This window comes from Typopeltis vanoorti, chromosome 13 (assembly GCF_054136105.1).
Source record: "Typopeltis vanoorti isolate ZY-2024b chromosome 13, IOZ_Tvanoo_1.0, whole genome shotgun sequence".
Classification (NCBI taxonomy): Eukaryota; Metazoa; Arthropoda; class Arachnida; order Uropygi; family Thelyphonidae; genus Typopeltis; species Typopeltis vanoorti.
Genome location: NC_143561.1, coordinates 60,749,825 through 60,772,643, shown reverse-complemented (window position 1 = coordinate 60,772,643; position 22,819 = coordinate 60,749,825). Strand labels below are relative to the sequence as shown.

Below are 22,819 nucleotides of genomic sequence, written 5' to 3'. Positions count from 1 at the left end.
ATCTGTCCAATCCTGTATTCTTTTCTTGACTAATTTCTCTAAGACCTTGACAATGATTCCTGATATGCTAATCGGTCGGTAATTTACAACAGCAGTCTTGGAACCACCTTTATGCAGTGGAACTATTTTCCCCTCTTTCCACCCCCTCGGGACTAACCCAGACCCAAGACTCAAATTAAACAAAATGGTCAAGGGTACTGACAATTCTTTAGCTGCTTCTCGTACGACACGAGCTGGTATACCATCCAATCCCACAGATGTATTGACATGAGGTAAAGATGGGTGATATATTATAGTGGTCTATAAACTTTTGAGAGTGCGTTGTAAGATATCGGTTGATACCATTTTACATCATATGGAAGGTGGGGAGATGACAAGGAAGCATCCGTGTAGTTTAGTTTGTATGAAGCTAAGAGACGAGTACGAGCCAGATTTTTCTGTCGAAGTAACGGGTGCATCAAGTTACAATTAGTTTAAAAGAAAGTATAACAGCTGGTACGAGTGATGTATGAGTCTTTGATCCCATGAAGGCAGTAGTAGTAGCAGGGCCGAGTTAAGACCCATAGCGGCCCTAAGCACTTAAAAGATTTTCGTGCCCCATATATATGTGATTCAAAATATAAACAATAATAAACATTAAAATAAATTTTTATTTTTGAAAATGAAAAAAACTTATAGTAAGATGGAAAATAATGTTTATTTTTGTATACTTCAACTTTATTTATATTTGAGAAGTTTTCTCCTAGTTTTTTTAATTGCAATGTCTTTGATCAGATCCTCAAAATTAAACTTACGTAACATATCTGCTTCTATACTTAGTAGAGATGAGGCATTCAACCTGACTTGTTGCATAGTTGTTCTGATGGAATTTTTAATATACTTCAACTGAGAAAATGAACGCTCAGCTGAGCAATTTGTGACCATTAATGTTAAAAATATACGAATGGCAATGTCTACATTTGGAAAGGCACACTCAATATTGTCTTTTACAATTATTTTATAAAGTTCAGCATGACTGAATCTTGTTTTTTCATTTTTTGTTGCACTGAACTTATGGCGCACATATGAGTGAAACTGTTGAAGCTCAGCTGAGAAATTAGTGTTCAAGTCCACTGGGTAAGCATCAATCAACTTTTGACAACACTGAAAATACCTTTCAATTTCAGTAGATGATGAAGTCACTGAAGTAGCATTATGTGGCACATCACTTAGAAAAGAAAATCTCTAATATTTCTTTGTATATCTCTCTTCTTCTTCTCATCTCAGTTTCAAGTTTGTCAACAATTGTGTAAAAGGTGGTGATACGAAATTTATCTCTGGCATTGAAATATACTTCTAGAGCATCTCCGTCATTGGGTACCTTCTTTCTGACACGTTTGCGAGTTTGAGCTGCCTTGTAATCAACATCTGGTAGCACTCCCTTTGTAGCTGCTTCATATCTTTCAAATTCATTTTGTGAAGTGCACAATTGGTCAGCTAATGATCCATACAGATCTGCACATGTTTTTAAGTTGATATCCTCATTCTGTAGAACTTGGCTTATCTATGAAAATTTCGCAGAATCTCATCCCAAAAATTCAACTTAAAAACGAATTCTAGCTCTTGCATCTTATTTGCTTTATATTATCTTCTTCTCTTCTAGTGTCTTCCTTTTGTGATTGGTCTTCAGCTATGCAGTCTAACGCTTCTAAAATTTGAAGGAAAGATTTCAAAATTGCTGCTGTTGCCATAACATGTGCCTCCCATCTGGTATCGGAGAGGGATTTTAAGACATTTTCATTTCCAATACAACCTTTAAGAATTGTCCACTGGCTGGTTAAGGCTGAAAAAAAGGTATAGAGCAACCACACTGCAGAGAAGAAATTAACCGCCTCTTGACAGCAGTCAACAGCACCCCTCGGCCTACCGAATTTAGTGAATGAGCTGAACAGGACACATATATAGCAAACTTGTTTGTTTCTAAAATTTTTTGCTGCATCCCCTTATAACGCCCAGACATGTTAGCAGCGTTGTCAAAAGATTGACCCCTACATTTTGAAAAGTTTGGCTGACAAACTCTACGTAAGTACTGCAACACCTGATTTGCCATTTCGTCACCGGTATGGCTTTTCATTTCCAGAAATATTAAAAAGGGTTCAATAGGCTGTACATCTTTTAAGTACCTAAGTACAACACTTAACTGGTCGATATGTGACAGATCTGGTGTTGAATCAACTGACAAAGTAAAATAACCAGAAGATTTTACTTCATCAACAATAAGCACATGGTCCTATTGAGCCATCAGTTGAATGAGTTCCTCACGGTGGCTTTGGACAGATAAGAAGGATTTCCTTTGCCATAATTTCCATATTTCGATGTGACCTGTTAAAAATGGATCAAACTGACTTATGATCTCAAGCAACACTAAAACGTTCCCATTTTGCAATGATCCAAATCTTTCTTCTGTTCCTCGAAAAGCCAAGCCACGTGCAGCTGACGTACGAATAACAGCTATGACATGCCTCAGAACATGTTCCCAGTAATCACACTCTTCCTGAATTTGTTTTTCCAACTGTTGTCCCAACCCAACACCTTGTCTGCGAGTTAAGTATGTTAGCATAGTCTCGGTGAGTAGTGCTCTTTTCATGTTGATCAATAACAATAGTATTTCGCCAGTCATTGAACCTTTCTCTTGTATCAAAATGTGAGAAATTTTTAGGAGCAAACAGTTTACAAACAAAACAATAAACTGATCCCGTTGATGGTGAATACAATAACCACTCTCTCTCTCTCTCTCTCTCTCTCTCTCTCTCTCTCTCTCTCTCTCTCTCTCTCTCTTGTATTCCTCACCATTGGCTTTTGTCCCAACAAAAAGTTTCTACGAACAGTATCTTACTGGTTTGCCACAATTAAAATATCGGTAAGAGTTTTCAAATGGCCCATTGTGGTGTTGACAGTCACTGAGTCCACAAGCAGTCCAATAAGCCACGTCATCAGCAGAGAAATCAAGCCAAAACCCTGGATCTTTTGCAGACTGAATCATTTCACCACCATCACCATGGCCCACTAAACTTTCATTTTCAGCAATTATTTCAACTTCAGAATGTTTTGTAAATCAACTTGCATCAGCATTTGCAGTAGAGATATCAAGAGAATTTACAGACAAAGTAAGGTTAGTGAGACATGTGCTAGATAAACCTACTTGTGACACCTTGATTATTCCAACATTATCATATTTTGATTTTGAAGTGATCAAAATGGTATTTGTGTCCACTTCTGATGACGGAGATTGGCTCTGATCAGGAATTGGTATATAATGTTGTGGTACTTGTGTGAAGAAATCAGTCAGCTTTGCGGTCTTGGAATCTAATTCCAATGTCTCCTCTACTTTCTTTTTTGATAGCTTTCGCTTTTGTGCATCACTTAACTGAACACGTTTCATCTTGGTTCTTGGGATCTCTTAAATACAGAAATAAAAAGATTATTTTGTTGAATATTAGGTGGCAATCAACACAGTTACACGTATTATTATTATTATTCGTGACACCTCCAAGGAGTCCGAAGTCTCTACACCGATCATCTACTACCAATCATCTACATCAGCGCCATCTACTTCCCACTACCACCACCGCTAGTATTTTTTGTCTGTAAATTACGTGTGTTCTGAAGGGCCGATTTGTCTGTATTAGGGATGAAAAACCGTAGTTTCCTGGAGAAAAAACTCTGCTACCTCCGTATAAGATCGGCTAACTCACCTTGAAAAAGTCCATATAAAGATTCCTCCCGTCATGACGAGAATCGAACTTAGGCCTTTTCCAATCGAATGGTGCAACATACCGTCGTTCTTCCAATTGCGGTATGGAGGCGCATATTACAGGCAAAATCATATGGACAATTTAATTTTCGGCTTACTGCTGAATCTTGTACTTTCGTGCTTTAATTAACTCTTATTTTACCAGAGTCGCACTTCTGCAACAGGCCTTTTACCGGAGGCGCGTTTCTGCGACAACCATGTGATTTGTTTTATAATTGCTTCTGGAGCCTTTTATGAGACATAATTTATTAAAACAAGACCTAAAACAGACAGGAAAATAAAAAATAAAATGGTTACGTTAATTATAAAAAATTACCTCATTTGACGCAATGATACTGCCAGAAAGCGTCGTGAGTTTTCTGGCAGTATCATTGGTATATATTTGTATACGGTGTAAACAAACCGTCATGCACGTGTAAGATTTTTATTAGGCCTTCTACACGTCATTATTTATTGAAACAAAGTAGGTAACAGTAAGATAAGATAAAAACAATGAAAAACTAATTAAAAGTTAATTTAAATTAAACTCGTCATCTAACTAAAGCAGAAATTCTGTGGTTTCCCCCCCCTTTCCATAATACCCTAAGCACGTGCTTATTTTGCTTAATGGTTAATCCAGCCCTGACTAGTAGCAGCAACAGCACCCACAGTAGTAGTAGTAGTAGTAGTAGTAGTAGTAGTAGTAGTAGAGTAAAGAGAGCTGGTGCAGTTCAGTAGAAGTGACGTTTATAATAATAACAATACATGTCGTTGGAAAATTATAACAGGAGACTTTTTCTGTAAATAGTCAAGAAACAATCAGGAGAAAGTGTTTTCGTTGTGCAAGACTTCTACCAAAGAAATAAGATAGGACAAAGACTTGTTGAATTTGCAGAGTGCCAGGGATTTTATGTAGGTAATATTTTATTTAAAAAACGAAATATGGAGATTGCAGAATGGAAAAAGTTTTAACGCAATTAGTTATATTATGGTAACTTTAATTTCAATTGAGAAAAAATGGGTATTACGAATGAAGAAGAGCGACATAAAATACTGCCGCCAGTTGGAGTTGGGTTACTGTCCGGAACCCTATAGTATTTTATCATTGATAAAAAAATTCTGATCAGCGGAAGCCTTTCATCACGACACCTAGTAAACAATAAGAGAAGTTGCAAATCTTTTCACGAAGAGCAGAAGAGACACTATAAGATCGTAGACGGTCTATTGTCCTCTCGCTTTTATCTCTGCTAGTCAGAGGTAAAATACTTTCGCTTTATTTTTTCAATAAAATATTCTAGGTAATTTTACAACTGGCTACATTTCTGGGTCCTTCAGAAGAAAGACCATTACAGATTCTATTCCAATTGCCGACTGGTAATTTTTTCTAGATCTTTTTACTCAATTATTAATGACAACAAAGAGCTGAGACCCACTTAACTTAAATTTTCAAAAGTCAAAACTAAAATAGTTGTCAATTTACTGTGTGGAATGAAGGTGTTAAATTATTTTTTAATATACAGTATTTCTTATAACATGAAATGTTTATCATGATAAAAAATATATGATCGGAATGCTTCTAAGTTTCCTTGTGGTAATTTCCATTTCTTTAAGCTCGAGCAAGAAAGACCATTATATTTTTGATTTTAGTAATCGCGATCTCGGCTTGGGAGATTGTAAAACATAAGGAATATTCTGTGAAGAGAGATATATGAGGAACTAGAAGGAAGGTGATTATGACAAGCTGAAGAGGAAGCATGAAGCTTTGGAATGGATAAAATCCTGCATGAGAGGGATGCTAGTAGCGCATGGGAGATAAATGGCATCTACAGGAAGCAGCATTAAATTGTATACCTAAGGGAAGGAAGCTTATGCAGAAGGAGTTAGATGGATAAGTAGTATCACCAAGAATGAGCTGTCAAAAAGAAAAATTTGTAAAGGGTGTATATAAAAAAAAGGTTAGCAGCAAACTCACGAACAGTACAAGATTCAGGCAACAAAGGTGATCAGTATTGGTAAGGAAGGCAAAATCAGATTAGGAGAAGAAACAAGTCAAGCAAGTCAAAGGAAATCACGAAGAGTTCCTTCATTATGCGGCAAGTAAGAGGAAGAATGACTATGGAAGAATAACCTTAATGGGTGCTGTTGTTCACAAAGTGAGAGAAGCAGATAAAATAATTGAGTTACTGAGTGCCCACTTCGCAAGGTATATCATCTAAGTGAGGTTACTGTCGTGACATATGCAACAGAGACTAATGTCATAACTGAAGTGAGTGAATTGGATGTTCTTATGATATTCGAATCTCAGCAGAATCCAAATGTAAATACAACCATGGGATAAGATGGGATTCGTCTTACATTTTGCAGGAATGTGCAAGGGAACTGGTAATGCCTCCGACTAGGCTCTTTACGTTTCAGCAAAGGTAGAGTTCCAAGGGAGTGGAAAGATATCAAAATAATTCCCTTGCATAAGGGAAATTTTGGACTAAAAAAAATCAGCTGACGCCTTTTTATTCCCCGTATACGGGGAGTAGGCGAGGCCATTTAGCCCTATCTAACTTTTGGAGACTGAGTGGGCAGTTCAATCTCCACTGGTACCAATTAGAGATAGATGGCCCAAGGCTATCACTAATTAAGCGGTACTCAGTGAAGAGAGACGGCTCAAATGTGCCGCCATCTCGTGGTCCTTAACCCTAACACAATATATTTAATGTCTGAAATAATGTGGGTTCTACGGTCGATTTTCTTGAGTTTACAGGACGAAAAACCCGAGTTTCCGGGAGGAAAAACCTGCTTGTCCGTGCCAGAGATCGACTAACTCGGGAACCGGTCGAAAAAAGGCTTAGAAAAATTTCCTCTAGTCGCCGACTAGACTCGAAACCAAGTCTTCCTTCGTGCGGCCAAGCGCGGTGGTTGATAATTCAAGAATTCAAAAAGATAATTCAAGAATGGGTGGATAAGAATATGGTACTCTATAAGAGGCAACATGGCTTTGTGGAGGGTCCATTATGCTTTAGTAATTTCCTAACTTTTTAAAATAGAGTGACAGCTGGGTTGGATAAAGAAATTGCTACATAATGATGTTGGATTTTGCAAAGGCATTTGGCTGAACACCAAATGGAACTCTGTTACACAAATTGGAACAAATGACGATGGATATGACATGGTTAAGACGGTGGCTTCTGGACTGATATGAAAAAGTGATATAAGGAGGAGAAAATACAGGTGAAAGCTGGTGACTAGTGGTGTGCCACAAGACTCAGTGCTAGGGCCATTACTGTTTAATTTGTACATAAATGACGTAGGAAATAACCTGAAAGGAAATATTCGATTATTCGCAGATGACGCAAAATTAAGTAGATTAATAGTGAATCAAGGCAATGTGGAGAGCTTATGGAATGGTTTAAATAGGTTGTCAGTATAGTCAGATATAACAGGTGTCAGTTTCATCTGGAGAAATGTAATGTTATGCATTTTAGGATAAATAGATTATGAGGTGTTTACCAGATTGATGTAACTGTACTCCATGAAATAGGTAAAGCTAGGGATTTAGGGTACTGATAGCGAGAAAGTTGAAGTTGAGGTTGCTCATGAGAGTACTTGGTTGTTGAAAAACACACTAACAAGTAGAGATAAGAAAGTTGTTATACCTCTTTATAACGACCTGATATGTCGAAATCTGTATTACTGTGCTTAGGTCTGGTCTCCTGGCCTTCTTGGGGATGAAGAAGCGGTGGAAATGATTCATTATTGAGCGATCAAGATGGTGAGTGGTTTGTAGAAGTTCCCTATGAGGATAGATTCATGTTGTGTGGACTGTACAAGTTGGTAGATAGGCGAAAAGAGAGGATATGATAGAAACATGTACGTTAATTAAAGAGTTTCATAGGACTGATGGAGGGGAAATGTTTCAGCACTTGGCTAGAGGGAATAGAACAAGATGCCATCCTTGGAAGATGAGTAAAAGTGTGATTAGCAGGGTGATGATGAGATATTTCGCTTGAACCTTTGTGAATGAATGGAGTGGGTTGCCATTTTTGGTTTTTAGTGCTTTGACCGTTAATGGGTTCAAGGAGAGGTGTGGTGATAATTTATGTGAATAGCTGGGGGTCGTATAGTTGGGAACTTAAGTCCGCCTTCGGGTGGCCTAGCACAGAGTATGCAAGTGTCACTTCCACTGAGCTACAGCTACATAGGTATCATGGATAATAATATAATAAATTCTTATAAAATAAGAATTTATTATATAGCATATTTTATTATGAAATGATGTTCATCGGAACGAGTATCTTGTTGCTCTTTGGCCCACATATACAAACGACTGCGAATTATCAGAGCTACATGAAACGACATGAGAAATCGTCAACGGAATCTTAGCTGGTACATTAACAATAGTTTAACATGAAAACAGCAGGTTTTCCTCTTGAAACATTACAGCTCAGTGTTATGTTAGATATGCATGCTGTCTGCTTGAGGTTATATTAATAATACTCTTGTAGTCATTTGTATAAATTTTGCATTGTGTTTTCATATATTTGGAAATATGATATATGATATCCAAACATGATCAGATTTCTCTTCTTGGACTGACTTGCACCTCTGATCTTTCTTGACACAACCACCTTTCTACTATAGCATTCTGCAGCCACAAAAAAAAAAAAAAAAAAAAAATTGGTGTCCCATTTTCGCACAAGACACTACTTCACAATTCCACAGCTACTAACCCTATACAAATGCTATATCCTCCCTGCCATGATATATCGCTCACATATTTGGGGTGGTGCACCAACATCCTTTCCAAGATTTCTCGATTTTTCAGAAGAGGGCAATCCGGCTAATTAATGATCCCTCTCTCAGAAAGTTTAGTTTCTGCCTTGTGCATCTTCGACAGATACTTTCATGGACAGTACTCTGCTGAATTTGTCACTATTATTCCTCCACTCACCTCCAATATCATTAAAACAAGTCACTACTGACCATCACCCTTTTAGAGTCCATCTCGAAACTCACTGAACCAACTTCACTGCCTCCTCTTTCATTCCATCTACTTCTGTCCTTTGGAACAGTCTTTCCTCCCACTCTGCCTTCCTCAATGATTACAACCCTCAGCTATTCAAGTAAAATGTGACCAGATTCCTCCTTTCTTGTATACCTCTTGTCCTCACATGGCACTGATGTGTTATAGTTCTTGCGGCCTTTTGCCTGTAGATCATATATACAAAATAAATAAATAAATAAATAATATGCTACATAGTGATCTAGTATATTAGATTATCACAATGTTTTGAAATTTATTATTTATTATTATTATTTTTTTAATTTTAAGACTTTGCGTTTCTTCCTTTTGTAAGCTTGATCTCTGGTTTCAAGGGTATGTTTTTTGGGAACGACGTGTTGACACCTAGTATCATGGCAGATGGTAAACAGCGATTTGCGAAAGTTGTACAGAGACATGCAGGGCGTTATAGAGAACGGGTGAGTTGAATAATCTTACCTGAAGTAATTGCAGTATAAATTGGATAATTTTTTTAACGCAAGTACATATGAGTAATTAAGAAACCAAAATTGTAGCAGAAATGGAACGTTCTGGGGGCGGTGAAAGAAAAATACGATGGTGTTTAATTTCGCATTCAAATTTTTCAAGTAAGTGTTAATATTAAATCATAAGCGAAGTAGTCGAACTGATTATTTGACCCGACCACTTCTACGTTGCTATTTTGGTGAAAGTACACATTGTGTTCAGTAATATATTGAAGTTCTTTAAAGCATCAGCTGGATGTAGATATCCAGGGTAATGAAATGTAAACAAATGTAAATGTTAGCTGGCAATGTACTCTTTATGCATAACTAAATGCTATTAACTGTTTAGTGATAATACATACGGCAGTATATTAAGCTCTATATATATCATTATTCGTATTGTCTTGATATTTTCTTAATTCATCGAACCACACGTGAAGGTACTGTCAATTTGCAGATAAGAGATTAAGTGGGTGTATTCTTCCTGGTTTGCTCTTGTAACACGTACTGGTTTTACTTAAAATGGTAAGCCTCTGGCAGATCTCCTTTATTCGACCAGGGTCGTCAGTGCAATTTTTTACAATCTTGGTGTATGTAAAATTGATATTGTTTGCAGAATTTATATGCAACGTATTGTGACAGTTGTCGATTTATTTCTTATAAAGCTCAAGAAAAAGTACAAGACTTTTGTTTGTTTGCTGGGGAGCGATAATATTCTGGGTATGTGAGTTGTATATGGATTCTGATCGCTGCATGCATGAAGATAATCCCATTGTTTAGTATTGCCAAAATCAATTCTGCATTAGAAACTTTTCTGCAGTATGTTCTTAGAAGTGCACTTATACATTGAAATTTTTTATATTAAAATGTTTAGCATTGTTAATTATGAGTGTTATGATTGCATCCTCACCAGAGGATTCATGTTTTCCCTCGATGAGTCCTTGGACTCCCTAGAGGTGTCAAATAATAATAATTAATATTATTATTTAAATTAAGGGGATATTAAATCCCACATTATTTCAAAGCCGAATAAGAAACTCAAAGATAGAAATCTGATCTAAGAGTTTCATGCCGAATATAAAAGCTATTATATAAAGTTCGGCGAGTCCAAGCTAAGCCAATACCTGGTAGTGCAATGCCAGGGCAACTCGTTGCAAAAGTGGAGCAAGCTCCAATCGCTATTCTTGGTATTTACCCATAATATAAAACAACAGCTCTTAGGAGATGTATTACTGTTCTACATTATGAGAGGTCACTACCCAGACCAGTTTTGACCTTTTTTTTTTTAGGTCTCATCAGTGAGTAGGTAGACCTGAATAATACCAAGATGATAGTGAACAGAAACTTACATATATTCTGCTATACGAATTGCCAAGGTGTACCAATAAATTATTTAAAATAAAGAGCCAAGAGGCAGTTGAAGTTCAGGGGCCATGTAGCAAAGATTGCAAATGCAACTCAAAAGATAATTGCAATGCTGAAACGAACATTCACATGTAAAGATAAGGATGTCATATTAGATTCTGAAAGAATAATAATTCTTTAGTGCAGTTGCAATACTCATTGTAAAGGTCTGCTCTGATAGTGTGACAGTAATACTGAGCTTTCAGTTCATTCATGTATTCTATCATTCACCACTTTTTATTTATTTTTATATCCATATAAAACAAAACTGTTTTATATGGATTCCACCAATGAGAAGTTGTAAACCTGTTGTCCTTTGAAGTACCATAGATGGAGACTAAAAGGTAATCTGGTTCCATTGCTCAAAAGAGAATAGATATAGTTCTTTTTCAAGCTGCTTTAGGCTCTAATAAGCAGGATGGTTGCATCGCATATCATGTGGTATTTGAATCCATAGTCTGTTGATTGGAGAGCAGAGATGGTATCTACATATTTAGCCAACCCAATAACCACTCTCATTCACTTTTCCTTTATACAGCTTGTGCTCCTCCCCATCCTTCTAGCTTTCATTTTAAAGGAAATGAAAGAAGAGAGAGAGAACTTGAATCCAGAAGAGGAGTTTCATAGTAATTTAGTAACTTTAGACTTGGGAAATATGAATTGACAAGTGTAAGGCTAATGAAGTTTTACAAGTAAAACGATCTGATAATGAAATTATATTTTTCAGAAACAAAAGTCCAGATGGTAAAATTAGTAAAACCAAGATTGATTATATAATTAAGAACAGAAAGGTTCAGAAATAGGATTTGTGTAAATAGAAATTATCTAGGAGCAGATGTATTCAAGAGAAGAAATAAAAACCCTTGCGTGGATTGAGTTCCTTAATAAAAACAATCTTTTATTGTCTTTTTTGTTTGTAATGAATAGGCAAAATTCTTAGACCAAACTGACTTTTTTTTGGAAGATCAATTAAGCAGCTGGTCTTCACCCTTAGCCATCACTATAACCAAGCTCAAGGTTAATTTCATAGGCATATTAGGAAGAGAGTATAGCAGACAAATGCTACCATCTTTTGATTTTAAGCCTTAATAGATATCATTTTCTGAAATATTGAGTTCTGTATTCAATGTTTTTTGAGTTGTGGAGTTAAAAACTCAAATTCCTTGAATAAAAATCCATATTTGCCTGTTAACTTAGGACCCTGTCGGTGGAAAAAAAAGAAAACCTATAAAAAGTTCCTGTGGTCTTTCTTCTGGTAGTATAGGGATATAGATGAAGGTATCAATTCCACAGGACTGGCACACACTCTAAAGAATGACTGTACTGAAAGTAAATGTGCAATAAATATTAAATGATGTTTTGAAAAACATCAGGAAGTTTTATTTAAAATATGAAATAGAAACTGTTAACAAATGAATAATAGAAATGGAAAATTTTCACAAAGAATCTTAAAGATGTTGCCTGTGATTGTATTCCAAAAAATACTAGAGAAGAAAGTTATATATGAATGAAAAATGTAAATTCTCAGCAAAAGAATTCTAGAATTCTATCCCAATTTATAAAAAAGGAAATAAGGATGGCTGCAATAACTATAAGGAATTAGTCTGCTAACTGAGGAAGCTAGGGATCTTGAAGTGTTAGTAGATAGGAAGTTGAAGTTCAGGGGCCATGTAGCACAGATTGCAAATGCAACTCAAAAGATAATTGCAACGCTGAAACGAAATTCACATGTAAAGATAAGGATGTCATTTTGCCTCTTTACAAGGCATTGATAAGACCTCGCTTGGACTATCGTGCGCAGGTCTGGTCTCCTGGTTTCCGTTGTGATTCTGATATACTGGAGAGAGTTCAAAGGAGAGTGTTAAAAATGATATCTAGATTATGGAATACTGATTATGAAGACAGATTGAGAATTTGTAGACTGTAGATACTAGAAACAGGAGAAAGAGGGGTGATATGATTGAGACTTACAAACTTCTGAAAGGGTCATACAGGATTTCAGTTGATGGAATTTTTCAATTTATTGAGGATGGGATAAGGACGAGGGCATCCTTGGAAACTGAGAATGAATGCTGCTGAAAAGGGAGTGAGGGCTAGATTTTTCTCTCATAGGGTGGTGCGTGATTGGAATGGATTGACATTGGATGTTGTGAGTGCAAACAGTGTGAATGAATTCGAGAATAAGTATAGCTGGTGTGTTAGTATGTGACCTCCCTCGATGAGTCTCTGATTCCCTAGAGGTCTCCCTTAACAATAATAAATGAAGCTTCTAAATACATTAAAGATGCCAAAAATTATCTTCTTGGTTTAATCCTTTATCTAAGTGTAAGCAAACGAAGTTTGTGCATGAAGTAACTTCACAATTGGGCAGCTCATATATATAGATGCTAACAACTTCACATCACTTGCCTTAATATCCCATAATGCCAAGCACCTATCTTTATGGACATGTATAATGCTTTGCATTATGGGAAGGGTCACTACACAGACTGAGCAGTGTACAAAGTATATATTCCTGAATATTAAAAGAGAAACTAAACAGTATTGTAGAGAACAAACTGTTAGAAGAACAAAATGGATTTCAAGAAGGCTGATCTTACATAGACTCAATTTTTAATCTAAAAATATCAATTGAAAAGCAAAGTGAATTTCAAAAAGAAACACACATAACCTTCATTGATTATGAAAAAGCCTTTGATAAAATTAATAGACAACAGTTATTTAAAATATTAACTGATTTAAATATATCAAAACCAGGAAATAAAATAGCAATCAAATTAGAACAAATATCAGAATTGAAAGACATCAAGAGGAGCATTGCAAGCATGTAACCTATCTCTTCTGCTTTGTAATATGTGTGTGTGTGTGTGTGTATATATATATATATATATATATATATATATATATGTGTGTGTGTGTGTGTGTGTTATAAATAAAATTATTACAATCTGGAAACAGCATAACCCATTTGGTATACGAATAAAAATAGATACACTTATTTGTAGATGATCAAATTATATTAGCTATATCAAAAGATCTATAGAGATCAGTAAAATCATTAAATGAAATTTCAGAGTAATATAATATGAGAATATCAAAAGTAAAAACAAAACTAATGGCTTTCAAAGGAGAAAACCCAATAAGAAGTAAAATAGTGATGATAAAAGAACAAGTAAATACTTTCAAATACCTGTGATGCGACTTATCATATGAAAATGAAAAAGATATAAACATTAAGATATCAAATTTTGTTAAAGTAAATGGCATCATAAATAATATAGTTAAGCCATCTTTGGTACAAAAACACACTAGAATCAGACCATAATATAATGTTCTGTCTAAACCAACTTTACTATAGAAGTGAAACATGGACCATAAAAAAGAATGAAAAATGGATTCATACAGCAGAAACAAAATTTCTCAGAAAAACAGCTGGAAATACCAATATAATTAAATACCACTATATAAATAAATATAAACAACAATAGTTAGAACATCTAAATAAAATGGAGAATGGCAGACTGCCAAAAAATACTGTCTTCTTCATCCATTGTCGATCCACTGCTGGATGAAGGCCTTTTCAAGATTACTCCAAAACTGTCTGTCCATGGCTCTCCTTTCCCATGTCACTCCTGTAAATCTGATGATATCATCAATCCACCATGATTTAGGTCGGTGTCATGGGCGTTTTTCCTCTCGTGGAATCCAATCCAGTACTTCTTTTGTCCATTGTTGATCTTGACTTCGAGCAATATGCCCAGCCCATTCCCACTTCACATCTTCCTATGATGTCAGACACTTTAGTTTGATTTCTTATCCACCTATTCCTTTTGTGATGTAGTCTTATGATATCAAGCATACTTCTTTCCATACTAAATTATGTTGGTCTTAATTTTTGAATTTCCTTTACATATAGTGTCCATGTTTCACAGCCATATGTCAGTACAAGAAGAATACATTGGTTAAAACGTCTTGTTTCAGCCATTATGGTAGTTGAATTTTGAATATTGAATGTAATCTGTAAGACTTTTGTTAACATTTTATAAACCACTGATAGTAGACTGATGGGTCGGTAGTTCGTCAAGTCTGCTACCTCGCCTTTTTTTTTATGTAGCAAAATTAGTGTAGCCTTCCATTTTCTTGATATTGATTATAAAATAAATGGAAAGAGAAGAATTCAAAGACCAAGAAAGCAATGGCATAAGACTGGAACAAGCCACTTTGCCTAAAATCTATGATAATAATAAGACAAAAATATATTAAAGTATCATTAGTATAAGGAAAGAAAGCAGAGAGACCAAAGGAAACTAGCCCACTAACAACTAATGGAAATAGAAAGTCGCTTATTGGTCAAATAACAGAGAGGAGACCTCCACATCACCTTTCAGGAATGTAGATAACAGACTGGGTGTTTTGACCTAATGTCCAATCCTCACTTTCATGTGGTACACCATTAGTAGGTATCCACTAGGTGAATTATAGACTCAACTATACAAACATTATTGAAGAAAATTTGAAGCAGTTTGAAAACATGAACCAAACCTTGTAGTCTCGGTGGCAAACTCTGAGGACGTTAACTCAATCAGTTGGGGAGGTATGTGGTGAAGTCTGTAAGGATAGAAAAACAAGACCACCATGGTGGACACAGGTTAAAGATGCATTTCTGGAAAAGAAGAAAGCATACCAAAAGTTCTTAGCAAATAAGTCTGCAAATGTCTAAAAGAATACAGAAGTACAAGAGAGCTAAGCTATGTGTAAAAGTAGCTAAACAAGTCATGGAAAAGACTTTTGTAAGAATATACAAAATAAGTATCAGGAAGGTGGCAAAATGTTCTGGAGGGCTATTGAAAGAGCTTAAAAATGGAGGAAAGAATATTGTAAAAGGAATCCAAGATTATAAAGTTGACAAAAACTGAAGACAAGGATATTCCAGATGTCTAGAATAATTTTCTGGTCATGTTGGCTTGGTGGTTAGCATACCTGCTCTTTAACCATCAGGCTGCAGGTTCCAATCCCACCTTGGGCACAGATGTTTGTGATTGTCTTTAAGTGGGAGATGAATGTCACATTGTCCAGTGTGAGACAATGACATTCATTGTCTCACACTGACCACTTCCCCTCTTATTGGAGTTCTAAAGTGACTTGAAAGCATTCCTTCTTTGGTCTCTAGAGCAGAGCAAGGTTTCTGAGCTATATAAAAAAAATGAAAAATATATAAAAATAGAATTCCTAGCCTACTTATGGTACAAAATATATTTTAGGTTTGTAAATAACCTTTTGTGGATAGGAGTAACACACACACAAAAAAAAAAAATACTTTGAAAGACAAAGTAGTGACATATCCATACTAGAACATTTTCAAGAGGAGTACATATGAATGCTTGAGGTAGAAAAACCTATCAAAAACTTGAAATGTAGATGGACAGTTGGAGCAGATGATATTCGACCAGAAATGCTCAAGTATGAAAGTATAAAAGTTTAGCAGCAGCTACACTGCATAATTCAGAGGGCCTGGTGAGGTCAAATTCCAGATGAGCTTTAATAGTTCCCATCTATAAAGAAAGGGAATAAAACTAAGTGTGAGAATTCCTGATCAGTTTCGCTTAGTGTTGAGGTAAGATTTATACAACCATATTTGAAAAAAGGTTGAGAATGATTGTGCAAGAGAAACTTGGAGTAGAACAAGACTGGTTCAGCCCAAATAGGGATTCTCAAGATCAGATTTTCACTTTATGACAAACAGTTCAGAAATCATGGGAATATGACAATGTTCTATACTTATGTTTTGTACATCTGGAAAAGGTATATGATAAGGTGCCCAGAAAAAGCTTTTCAAAACACTACAGAGCAAAGTCAGCATCGAAGGAAATACAGGAAGATGGTTTGATGTAAAATCGGGATAAGACAAAGATGCACATTATCTCCAATCTTATTCATCATCTATGGATCACATTAGGTCGATGTTAGAATTGGAGATGTCAAACTTAGCTTTTTGCTTTATGCAGATCATGTACTCCTAAACACATCTAGTGCAACTCTCCAAGATTCTCTAAACTGAATAACAAATTTGGCATGAAAATTAGCAATAATAAGACCAAAACTATGAAAATAGGCAGAAGCACTATTTTTATAAACTGCATTCTGATGGCAAGTTAAATCTGGAAACAGATGATAGAATAAGCAGAGCTGGTATTGGGTAGCCAGATGAATAAGAGAGAAATTAGCCAAAACACCAAACTTAGCAGTATACAAGACAGTGTTCAAACTAATTTTAGGTTATGGATCTGACAGTTGGGTTAGAAATAAAGTTCTTGGTCAGACTAGAGACCACAGATATGAGAGTTTTGAGAAAAGTTGGGGGCAGGGGGGACAGATGGCAGAATCATAAAAATGAAGTTATTAGAAAGGAACTTGACATTGTTAGCATTTGAGAATGTGTAAGTTGAGCTAATCTAAGATGGTTTGGCTACTTAAATACAATGTTCCCCAAGAAACAGCTTCATCCCTGAGAAAGTCTGACCAGACTTTCTCGGGGATGAGGAAGTGGTGGAGAGGATTCAGAGACAAGTGACCTAGATGGTGTGTGGCCGGTGGAATGTTTCCTATGAGGATAGATTGAAGGTGTGTGGATATTGCAGAAGTTGGTTGATAAGAGAAAAAGAGGGAATATGAAGATAGAATTCCAAAGTTCATCAGAACTGTATCAATATGCTTTATAAATGTGGGTATTTTTCTTAGTTCATATATTCCATTTTCTTATAGAGCTTTCAGCAATTTGGAATAAATGTCTTCTTGACTTGGTGCCTTTTCACTATATTGATTTGTTTTATAGTTCTCAGTATTTCTTCTTTTAATAGATTTTCTTTTTCAACGAGCACAGTAATCTAGATGTGGGTGTATCGAGACTTATAAAGAGAAAAAACATTATGAAATATGATTATTATTATTACATGACACCACCAGGGAGTCCAATGACTCATTGAGGGAGGGCACCACTCAGTTCACCAACTACAACGAACTGCAACTACACCAATGCCATGTATTGCCTACCACTAGTATCTTCACAAACATCCATGCCAATGGTGGGATTCGAACCCGCAGCCTTTTAGCTGGAAAACAGATACGCTAACCACTCGGCCAACCAGGCCAGTTGGCTGGGTCGCCAACCCACTGAAAGCATACAGTTAGATGATGTGAAATTCATTCTGGTTAATTCTTTCATTTTTTATGACTAGTAAAACATCTAGCAAAGGTGTCTGATTATTTTGAGCAGTGTGTCTGCTCTAAGTGATCACACTAGGGTAGAAAGACTGCTCCAGTTTAGAGTAGAAATTTTTGCACTAATTTTAAAGCAGAAACACTGCTCTAAAATTAGAGCAGGGTTTTCTGCTCTGAATTATCTAAATAATTTGGAAATGCTACTCTAGTGATCACATGCACAGATTTTCATACCAATTCAGCTTTCCATTAAACAGGAAAGCGATCTTACAATGAGCAGTAAAATCATTTATCTCGGTGGAAAATAGCTTCGAAGTTAGGTAGTTATAAGTATCCCATTTGCCTTTGATTCCAAGCAGAAGTGTTCTGTAAATATGACTTAGGTTGATATAGAATGCAAGGAACAGGATAGGAGGGGATTTGCTAATTAGAGCAGAATAAGAGTAGAAGTACATCACAGGGACAGGGATTCAAAGGACAGTTCATTTGAAGCTATCTGGTGTGAGATAGAGGCCAACAGCACTAAATATGTAATTAGTTGCTGTTATAATCCAGGGGATATAAGGGAGAATGTAAATGCACTTGCAAATTAGCATGATGAATACAGGTTAAATAATTATTATGGCAGATTTCAACAATGGGGACATAACTTGGGAGGAAGAATGATCACAGGCAAGGAAGGAATTGGAATTTATACAGCTGCTGAGCGATATAATTACCTGAGGCAATATATAATGGAGAGGACACAAGGTTCAAGAGTGCTGGATCTGATCATTGCATTAGAGAAGTTAACACTAGCAATCTAGTTATGATGCCTTGGCTTGGAGAATGTGATCATGTAATTTTGACCTGTAAGATTGCCAGACATGCAATTTTTTATTATTATTATTTTTTTTTTTAATGTTAAGAAGGGATGTATGTGTAATTACAAAGCAGGTTGATTATGACAACCTTAGGAGTCTGCTTTCAGTTAAGTCATGGGGAGATATGTCAGTGGTGCATGGGAGGTGGTCAAGGGTTGTTTGAAGAAAGCAGTATCTGAATGTATTAGTCAGAAGGATAAATCAGGTAGGAATTAGATGGATGAATAGCATCATTAAACAAAAGTTGCAGACAAAGAAAACAGTTGTGGAGGGATTATAAAGAAAAAGGTGATCAAGCCCATGAGCAATGTAAGGCACATGCAAGAAGGGTGGCTGATATAAGGAATGCTAAGGATAATTATGAGAGAAAGCTAGCTGATGAAGCCAAAAGAAACCCTAAAGAGTTCTTTTGCTATGTGGCAAATAAAAGGAGAATGATTATGGAAGGATGACTTTAAAAGGCTGGGGAGATAATGAAACCAAACCAAATAGTTGAATTATGAAGTGAGCGTTTTGCAGGGGTGTGACATTGACTGATAAGAGAATAGAGGTTGAAGAAATGGAGGTGGCTAAAATATTGCTGAACCTCAATACAAACACAGCCATGGAATTAGATACCTTATCGGCCCATGTATTATGAGAGTGTGCAAGGCAATTATCAGTTCCTTTGACCAAGCTGTTTAATTTAAACCTTGATACTGGGAAAGTAGAAAGAGGGGAAAATAGTCCCATTGCATAAAGGAGATTCCAAGACAGAAGTAACAAATTAAGGCCAATCAGCATCTCAGGAGTGGCGATTAAGTTATTGGAGAAATTGGTGAAAGACAGAATTCACCAAGGATTGGGTGGATAGGAATATGATACTCTCTGAGGGACAACATGGTTTTGTGAAGGTTAGATCTTGCCTTAGTAATTTGCTTACTTTTTATAATCAAGTGGCAATGGAGTTAGATAAGGGAAATGACTGTTTAGTGATATTGCTAGACACTTTGCAAAAGCATTGGATAAGATTCCACATACAACTATTGGATAAATTGGAGCAAATGCGGGATGGATATGAATCTGGTGATTTGGATTAGAAGATGGCTAATGGACATATATCAAATAGTTGTTTATGGAGGAGTTAAGTCCAGGAGAAGTCAAGTAACCAGTGTTGTACTACAGGGCTCAGTATTTGATCCTCTGTTGTTTAATTTGTATATTATTGATGTAGGAAATATTCAGTTTGCTGATGATGCTAAACTGGGAAGAGCGGTGGTAAATGAAGGTGATGCAGAGATCCTGCAGGAAAACTTAAATAGACTAGCGGGATGGACAGAACAGAAGGTGATGCACTTTGAGAAGAGCACAAGCTGTATACTATATTGATGGAAGTGAACTACAAGAAACTGATGAGGCTTGGGACTTGGGTGTGATTGTGGACTGGAAGTTGAAGTTTAGAAAACATATTGCAAAGGTAACTAGCCAAAACGTCCCATTACATGGTTGTTGAACACGTTAACAATCAGGAATGGAGAAGTTATTGTTCCCTTATATAAGGCTTTAATAAAGCCTTATATAAGGGTTCATATCTGGACTACTGCAAGCAGATCTGAACTTCCAGATTCTGTGGGGGATGAAATTGTGGAGAGGATCCAGAGGAGAGTGACAAAGATTGTGGCAGGTATGTGAAATACTCTCAGTGAGAATAGATTGACAGTTTGTAGGCTTCAAAAATTAGCTGATAGATGAAAAAGAGGAAAACCATGTATTTGACACAACAGAAGCATTTAAGTTATTAAAGGGGTTTTATGAGATTGACACTGAAGACTTCAGTACATGGCAAGAAGGGAGGGAACAAGGAATCACCTGTGGAAGTTGTGTAAGAGTGTGATTAGCAAGGTCATTAGGACTAGGTTTTTTTGGTCGAAGGGTGGTGAATGGGTTGCCAGAGTTGGTTGTGGAGGCTTCATCAGTGAATGAGTTTAAGGAGAGGTATGGTAGGTATTGTGTGAATAACGGATTGCCCACGATGAGTCTTCTGACTCCATGGAGATACCTGTATTATAATAATATAGAATCAATATGCATGTAAAAGAGAAAAGGCAAATGGTCATAAAATGTAAGAAAATATGTATTCATTAAAACTTGATTTTGATATTACTCGGTTATTACCTTAAGTTGGGGATAAAAATAAACTATTTGATTGTCTAGTTTATTATAGATTACTAAAATTATTGCTAGTGTGATTATGTTTACAGATTATATTGTGGATATTTCTATCATGTTCTTTACGGTGTGCATGCTTTGCTGGCTTGTCAATCTTGCTATCTCATGTTTATTTTTAACTCGCAATGTAAGTTAACTTTTTTATTTTACAGCTACTACAAAAATTGGGGAAAGCAGACGAAACAACAGATGAATTATTTGATACTTACGTGACTAATTTCACTAAGCAACAGGTGGGACAAAATAAATTATTTGGTTTTAGAATTTCTGAACATAATGTAGCTGCTTTTATTATGATTAATATTTAGTTAGCAAAACTTAAGGCTTTGTGAACTAAACAAAATTGGTTAATTTTGAAATGTATATTGATCTGGGAATCCTAGTTTGAAAAAATGATGATAAATTTCTTTTTAGTAAAAATGGATCAAGTATAAGAGATATAGGATGGAATATGGAAGAACAATGTTGCTGAAACAAAAACCTAACAATGTGCTGGGCATTTCAAGTAGTAATCAGATTGCAGAGGAAGAAAGAAAGCATGGGTTAGAATGAAGTTTCCTAATAGAGTAAAAGTGATGAGCAAAATGCAGGTTGACTGATGTTAATGTATTTGGGATATACCTGGGTTTTGTAGTAGTGATCTTATCTTTTAAAGGGGAAATTTAAAATGTTGAAGATTTTTTGTATTTAATTATAAACTATAATTTATGAAGCATCAACAGGAAAGAAATAGAATGAACAGAAGAACTGGATAAGTATACCAGATTGATGTGGTATGTATTACCAAGAAGAAGTTGGTGAGATTTTTCTGAACATCAAATGCCGGTTATGTTCAGGCAATAGCAATCAGGGAAAAGAAGTAGCTATTCATCACTAAATATGGGGATAATATTCTTGAATGGCAGGAGAATGGAGAACTGGACAATGAGATTTTTTTTGTGTCTATGGTCCCAAAGATTTTACTAAGGAAGAAGTGGAGGAATTTTTCAAGACATTAGAGAATGCAGCTGACACAGTGAAAAAAGGAAAAATTGGTCTTTATTGGAGATCTAAGCAGCAGAGTAGGAAATGATTACTAGACAATATATAGATATGTTTTGGGAAAATTTGGAGAAAAGAGCAAAGCTAATAATAATGGTTTCTGGATTTCTGTTCAGGACGTGGACTAGTCATTACTAACCATGTTCCAATTGTGTGTTAAGGCTTAAGTGCTGGGAGGACATCATGTTCGAGGTTTAATGGAGTATTGACAGCACTAGGAAAGGATTAAAAATTAACTTTAATGCTTCCAGTATTTTGTCTCCATCACTGAGACATCTTCAGGGAGTACAAATAACACTTTGTAATATTTGTTGTTTCAAAATTTTCATTTTGAATGATATAATCATGTAACCACAAGAAATATATTTATTTAACCAAATATTTCGGTCTGGAAATAGCAGACCATCTTCAGTGGTATTACAAGAAACAGTTTAAAAAAATACAAGCTAGAATACTAACAATAGATCGTTAAAATTAGAACATGCTGCGTGATGTTATATCACTAAGTATGAAACGGAATATTTTGAAGTAGAAACATGATTGAATTTACTATTAAAAAAAAAATTAATTAATGAGTAATCTTGATTAGATTTTCCCAGATTTTTGATATAGATATACAGTCATTACGATTCAGGTTGGGGCGATGGAGCAAGGCCTCCACACTTTCCTTGAACAAACATTCGAACCTATAATGGGATCTATGTAAGAGGCGAGTCCTGGACCAAAAGATGCTGTGGTCAGTTTCAATCCCATGTTGAACCAATCCAGACTTTTCAGGTTTGTTGTGAAGAATGGA

At 35.8% G+C, this 22,819-nt stretch overlaps 1 protein-coding gene across 2 annotated transcripts in view; it reads left to right on the top strand.

The window, feature by feature from the left end:
- Positions 1-9,168: 9,168 nt before the first annotated feature.
- Positions 9,169-22,819, top strand: part of LOC150100209 (myc box-dependent-interacting protein 1-like) — a 188,989-nt gene continuing 175,338 nt past the window's right edge. Inside the window, exons 1-2 of one of the 2 annotated variants that reach the window (XM_090402882.1) lie at positions 9,169-9,244; positions 21,135-21,215. In XM_090402882.1, the coding sequence (XP_090259008.1) occupies positions 9,179-9,244; positions 21,135-21,215 (147 nt within the window). In that variant the 5' untranslated portion in view covers positions 9,169-9,178. Of the gene's footprint in view, positions 9,245-9,268; positions 9,413-21,134; positions 21,216-22,819 lie in introns of those variants that run through there. The other variant, XM_090402883.1, reaches the window with a different exon arrangement.